Source organism: Calidris pugnax, unplaced genomic scaffold (assembly GCF_001431845.1).
Source record: "Calidris pugnax isolate Ruff unplaced genomic scaffold, ASM143184v1 scaffold38, whole genome shotgun sequence".
NCBI classification, from domain to species: domain Eukaryota; kingdom Metazoa; phylum Chordata; class Aves; order Charadriiformes; family Scolopacidae; genus Calidris; species Calidris pugnax.
Window position 1 is genome coordinate 3,805,773 of NW_015090995.1, and position 6,551 is coordinate 3,812,323.

The 6,551-nt window shown below is 50.2% G+C and overlaps 1 protein-coding gene across 1 annotated transcript in view; it reads left to right on the plus strand.

Annotated features, from left to right (window-relative positions):
- LOC106895469 (tRNA (uracil(54)-C(5))-methyltransferase homolog) overlaps positions 1–6,495 on the plus strand; it is a 6,857-nt gene extending 362 nt beyond the window's left edge. The window contains exons 2-10 of the mRNA XM_014954902.1: positions 250–460; positions 1,740–1,794; positions 2,305–2,424; positions 3,122–3,221; positions 4,519–4,589; positions 5,054–5,200; positions 5,337–5,431; positions 5,981–6,195; positions 6,326–6,495. Of these exons, the coding sequence (XP_014810388.1) occupies positions 279–460; positions 1,740–1,794; positions 2,305–2,424; positions 3,122–3,221; positions 4,519–4,589; positions 5,054–5,200; positions 5,337–5,431; positions 5,981–6,195; positions 6,326–6,495 (1,155 nt within the window). The 5' untranslated portion in view covers positions 250–278. The remainder of the gene's footprint in view (positions 1–249; positions 461–1,739; positions 1,795–2,304; positions 2,425–3,121; positions 3,222–4,518; positions 4,590–5,053; positions 5,201–5,336; positions 5,432–5,980; positions 6,196–6,325) is intronic.
- Positions 6,496–6,551: the final 56 nt, after the last annotated feature.

Sequence of the window (6,551 nt, forward strand, 5' to 3'; positions counted from 1 at the left end):
ATGCTCCAGGCCCCTCATCATCTTTGTGGCCCTTTGCTGTCCTCTCTCCAGCAGTTCCCTGTCCTTGAACTGGGGAGCCCAGAACTGGTCCCAGTGCTCCAGATGGGGCCTCCCCAGGGCAGAGCAGAGGGGGAGGATGACTTCCCACAACCTGCTGACCACACTCTTCCTGATGCACCCCAGGATGCCATTGGCCTTCTTGGCCACAGGGGCACGTTGCTGGCTCATGGTCATCCTGTTGTCCACCAGGTCTCCCAGGTCGTTTTCCTCAGAGCACCATGGCTCTGTCCTGCACATTGAGGTTACTGCCCCGGCACCTTCGCCCTTCAAGTGCTCTCCTGAGCAGCCTGCCCGGTGGGGACCACAGCCTGGTGAAGGAGAAGACGACAGCGGTAAAGCAGAGGGAGAAGAAAAAGGCCAGGGAGGACATCAGCCTGCCAGGTTCCTCCTGGGAGGAGAGGTACGGTTCCTTCAAAACAACCAAGCGCTCTTCCAAAGCACCAAACACCCGAAGCTGTTTGAGCAGTGGGTTGGGGGTTTCACCTCCACCCAGCTCTCCCCAGTAGAAGAGCCAGGGCTCAGCTGGCTTGCCTGGGGATAGGAATAATGGAAAAAGGTGAAGGAAAAGGTCTAAGAGGGAAGGAGCAGAGCAGTTGCTGTACTGGCAAGTAAAAAGTAATAGCCAGTTTGATTTGCAGGTCCGTGTCTGAAAGTAGTTGGCACTGGGTGCTTTGGAAGCAGCTCCAAAAATCCCAGTAAGCCGTAGCAGCAGCTCCTCCAGCTGTGGGGTGAGGTTTTCCATGGGCTCAGTGAGTCAGTAGTTGGTGGATAGCTACGGCAGTTTAGATTGTATCCACCTCACCCTCTACTCTTTTTTTTTCTTTTTTCCAAAAAAATCAACTTTTAGGTGTTTTGTTCTTGTTTGCCCTGGCCCAGATACAAGTAGTGGCAAGTTCTGAGGTTTATCTCTGAACTGGTCAGTGAGAGTGGGCAGCTGGTGATTCCCTGCCAGCTCCACACAAACTGTCCATTTCCCTGGGGTGGATTAAATCTAGTACAGCATTGGCAAAAAGGACACAGTCGTGCGTGGCTGGAAATGTGAGCAGGCAGATGATGCAGGATGGATGCTTCGAGGGATGAGAGAACCATCGTGCCCTTTTAGGGGAAAGCTCCAGGGAGATGGGACTCGGGCTGTCCTCGGAGCAGCAAGGGATGGCCAAAGCCTCTGATTCACTGGGAGAAAGCAACAGAGTCCATCTGAAGCTACAGAATGATTTCTTTTTTTCCCTTTGTTTCCCTTCGCCTGCACTTTGTTGTTAGTTTTTTCCCTCTGACCCCAGTAACATTTGAATACTCATTCCCCTGGCTTTACCAGCCTGGAGTCAGATCTCACCAAGGGTCTTTCTGGGTCCATGTTCCTCACCCTGTCCTCTCAAGGGGGATCAGAAAGATACCTGGGTAACCCAGAACACCCAGGTCTCACTGGTCAGACTTCTGCCAAAGGCTCAGCCTGTCCTCTGGAGAACTGGTTGTTGTGGTCTTTCTGGGTCCCTCTTCCAGCCACGAGTGTTCTGCACCAGGAAGGTGCCATGAATAGGGAGTTTGGATGTTCACAGCCAGCTCTGGGGCAGAGCCCGTACCAGAAGGGTCCTGCCCATGAAGCAGGTGGTGGGGATGTTATGCCCTAAGTATCAGGAGGTGAGTAGCTCTGGGCACTACCGTGATGTTGTGCTTTCCAGGCTAGCAAACGCGGTGACTCCGCTGTGGAGACTTCCCTACCAAGAGCAGCTGCAGGTAAGATGTGCTTACGTGGACTTTTCTCCGTTGTGCTGTCCCAACTGTCCCTCCTGTCTCCCTGGAGCAACAGCCCCTAGCATCTTAGTCGCTTAATGCTGTAAACTCTTCAGACCCCGTTTACTGCTGCTTTACTTCTTCAGTTATTATGAAGGATAGAACTGGGAGGTTCCCTGTGGGTGGTGTGTGTGATCACCAACAGCACAGCGATCCTGTCCAGTGTGGGACAACAGGTTCACTGGGGCTTCAGGTTGGATCAAGTGCTCCAGGCCAGCACTTGGGGACCGTGGACACAGGATTTCTTTCTCTCCCCATTGCTCCAAGCAGCTATGGTGATGAGAAAGGCAAAGTTCCTCTAGGGCTCTATCCCCCTTGCGGTATTCCCGCCTGTTGGCCTTCCCAGAGGTGGGTGATGAAGAGCTGCCCACCGTTTTTTAGGTGTTTTGTTCTTGCTCACCCTGCCCCAGGGTGGTCCTTTGAGAGTGTTTCTGGCTTAGGACTCCTCTGCAGGTGAAGCATGAAAGCCAGAGGAAGGTTTTGCAGACACTGGCGTCTCGTCTCAAGGAGCTGGGCGTAGATGGGCAGAAACCTGGTGGACTCTGCTGTCCTCTCCAGCCTGTAGTCCCTTCAGTGAGTATCCCACAGGAATATTGTCCCCTCTGAGCTGCTAACAGTCTCTCACTTGACTCCTGAAGAGCCTTATGGTGGGGATTGCTTGGTTGCAGGGAAGGTGTCTGTGGCAGTCCTTGCTGGCTTCTGCTTTGCAGCCTGTGACTGCTGAGAACAAAACAAGCCTTCCCTGATAAACCTGTCACCATTCTGTCGCAGAGAGCCATTTCTTCTTCCCGAGGGGAAGTATTGGGGGTCTTGTGCACAAACTCTGTTTCTGCGTTTTGCACATTCATGTGTATCTTCCTGTGCTGCCAACGGAACAAGCAGGCTGTGTTTTGGGCTTTCCTCCAGTACTTTTTCTTTTAATCCAAGGCTTTACTTTACTTGACTCCTGAAGAGCCTTATGGTGGGGATTGCTTGGTTGCAGGGAAGGTGTCTGTGGCAGTCCTTGCTGGCTTCTGCTTTGCAGCCTGTGACTGCTGAGAACAAAACAAGCCTTCCCTGATAAACCTGTCACCATTCTGTCGCAGAGAGCCATTTCTTCTTCCCGAGGGGAAGTATTGGGGGTCTTGTGCACAAACTCTGTTTCTGCGTTTTGCACATTCATGTGTATCTTCCTGTGCTGCCAACGGAACAAGCAGGCTGTGTTTTGGGCTTTCCTCCAGTACTTTTTCTTTTAATCCAAGGCTTTACTTTTCCTTCTTTTCTCCCTCAGCCCGTCATTAATGGCTACCGAAACAAATCTACGTTCTCTGTGAACCAAGGACCAGATGGGAACCCCAAAACCGTGGGGTTGTATGTGGGAACTGGCAGAGGTCAGTTCTGGAGCAGGGCAGAAAGCTACTGGTGTGGGATGGGTTGGGGCAAGGCTCTGCTCTGCCAGTCTCCACCCAAGTTAGAAGCCTGAATTCTGCAGGATGCCAACAGAAACACCACCAGCTCTGGGGCAGCAATTTTAAAACCTCAGTTTATTAGCTTCTCAAGAAAATACCAGCTTCTAATTTGCTAAACACAGCAGTAAGGATGACAGCTGTGGTGGCAGCCCCTCCAGGATTTACAGAATCACAGAATGATACAGGGTTGGAAGGGACCTCTGGAGATCATCTAGTCCAACCCCCTGCCAAAGCAGGTCCTCTTAGACCAGGTTGCACAGGAGCGTGTCCCGGTGGGTTCTGAATGTCTCCAGAGATGGAGACTCCACCACCTCTCTGGGCAGCCTGTTCCAGGGCCCTGCCACCCTCAAAGTGAAGAGGTTCCTCCTCATGTTTAGATGGAACTTCTTATATTCCAGTTTGTTTCTGTTTCCTCTTGTCCTGTCACTGGGCACGACTGAAAAAATGATTTAGCTTTCTTATTCTTAATTATGCTGTTCCTGTGATTTTGGCGTGCTCCAGGAGCCTGTGCTGTGTGGGGAGGGCATGGAATGGGGGGTGTGCATGTCCATAGGCAGCAGAGCAACGTTGGAGCGTTTGGGATGTGTGAAGCAGTTTGGTTTTGTGCACTGAAGATGTGAGCTGGGTGCTCCTGGCAAGCAGCTCAGTGGTGAACTCGTTCACACCATCAATACTGGGTTTTGCTTCTCAACATCCCTCACAAGAAGGTGCTGGGGTGGGTGCTGTGTTCTTTTCTCATTGAAAAAATAATCTCACGAATGCATTTTACCTCTGGCAGCAAAAGTTTAGCATTTAAACTGAAGTGAGAAGGCATTCTTCCAGGCAACCTAAAATGCTTTGCTGCTGTAAGCCCACACCATTATTCTCCAGTTAGCAAACTGGCTTGCTCTGCTCTGGCTCCCTTAGGTTAAGAGCAGTGCAGTGGTTCCTCTGGACATTTAAAAAGCTCCCAGAGCTCCAAACTCTTCATGGAAATCAGTGACAGTAATCACTGGCAAAGGGAATTCTGGCAGGTCCTGCAGCCTGTGGGTACCCAGAACATCACAGGATTTAGTGGGGCACTTACATACCAGTTCTTTGGGGTTTTTCTCCTTTTTTTTTTTTGTACAATGGGAGAATTCAGGAGAAAGGTGTCTCCACAGTTTATCATGTCAGATGCTACAGTGGTTGACATGCCCTGAAACAAAATAATGAAATACCTGTCTGCCTCTCTCTCCAGAAAGAAATATTGTCTGTGTGAGAGCCAACCACGTGGAGAACATACCCTCAAAACACAAACAAGTAGCCCAGGTAAATAAATAAGTCACATCTGTTCCCTAGGCTGTGGAACAGAGGGACTGCCATAACTTATTTGAGAGAACACTGTAATTTTAGTTATGCTGGATTTTCAAGTCCGTTTTCATGTTCTGAAGTTTCAGGCCTGGCTCTGGTTGATGGATAAATGTTTTTTTTTAAACTTCTGTGTTAATGTTGCAGCCCCAAAACTATCCCAAAGAGTGAAGTTAATCAAGTGACAGTGCATTCCTGCCAATCTACTAAGACACCTAAGAATCACAAATCGAAATTTTTAAAATTTCTTGTCTTCCAAGACCTTGGAAAGAGCTTTCACTCCGTGTATTGAAATCAAAAAGAAAAAAACCAAAACAACAGATGATACTGCTGGAAGGGCCACCCGTTTTGGGGTGTACAGAGTTATGCTCAGAGCAGGGCAGTTGTCTCTGCTGTCCTACAAGTGCTGTTTCCCCTCTGCTCAGTGCTACGAGGAGTTCATCCGTCGCTCCCCCCTGGACCCCTGCCTCCTCTTCCACGAAGGGGGACACTGGCGGGAGCTCGTGGTGCGTACCACCAGCCGTGGCCACACCATGGCCATCGTCACCTTCCACCCCCAGGAGCTGGGCCAGGTGGGTACGTGGAGGATGGGAACCCCTGGCAAGAGGCACATCAGGTGTTTGGCCGACCTGAGCTTGCTGGGTCTGTCGCTGGGGAGAGGTGTCTAATCACATTATCCAAAGCTGGGTTTTTTCTCACTCTCCACAGGAGGCACTGGCAGCTCAGAAAGCATTGCTTAAGGAGTTCTTCACATGTGGAGCTGGAACAGCCTGTGACTTGACTTCACTTTATTTCCAAGAGAGGTATATGTCTTGACACAGGGAAAGAGTGAAAACAAAGCCACCTTTTATTTTTTTTTTCTTTTCTCCCCCCATCTCTGATCAAATTCGAATTCTACCGGTTCAGGGAGTGCTTGAAGAGAATGACAGATGTTTGGATGCCTCTTGCAGATGTGGTTTTAAGATGGCCACATCTTTTGTTTTTCCAGACCTGAAATACTTGAATACACTGTGGCTCTACCTCATGGGAGGTATGAACCTGAGAAACTAAAGAAAAAAAGCTTACAGTGACTTTCCCAAGACAGTAAATCACATTAGCAGCAAAACTGAGGAATAGACCCCAGGACTGCTGCCTTCTGTCATTTTGATCCTTTTAATGAATTCTGGGCTGTGCAAGTTACAGATCCCTTAGAAATAATCAAAATTCTTTGATCCTGTTGAAAGGCTCACGTGAAATTAAAGTTGGTGGGGGGAGAACCATCCTCCCCTGCACACCAGCACCCCAGGAATGGACATGGGAACAGGCTGCTCCTCTGCTGCTTTCTCACCGCTGGTTTTTGTGTGCCCTGCCAGCACCATGACACGCTGCTCCCACGAGCAGTCCCCCTTCCAGCTCCTTCACGGAGAACCACACATCTTTGAAGAGCTGCTCGGCCTGAAGTTCCGCATCTCTCCAGATGCTTTTTTCCAAGTAAACACTGGTGGAGCAGAAGTTCTGTACCAGGCGGTCGGGGAGCTGAGTCAGGCTGGTGGGGACACCGTCCTCCTCGACATCTGCTGTGGAACGGGTGAGCAGTGGCCAGGGTGAGCCTGGCTCCCAGGGCTGGTGCTCTGTGTGCCAAAAAATGATCCCTGCTATCTAAAGGCATGTTTCTTCCATGTGGATGTACGGAGTGGTTTTGTATCCCTCGTTTCCAGGCACAATTGGTCTGTCTCTGGCTCGCCAAGTGGCCAAAGTTATTGGTGTTGAGGTGGTGGAGAAGGCGATAGAGGATGCCAGGTGGAATGCAGCGTTCAACGGTGAGTTCAGGCTCACCGGGGCTGAAAACTTCACACTAACCACTGAAAAATCGGAAGAAGAATCATAGAATTGTAGAATGGTTAGAGTTGGAAGAGACCTTAAAGATCTTGTTGTTCCACCCCC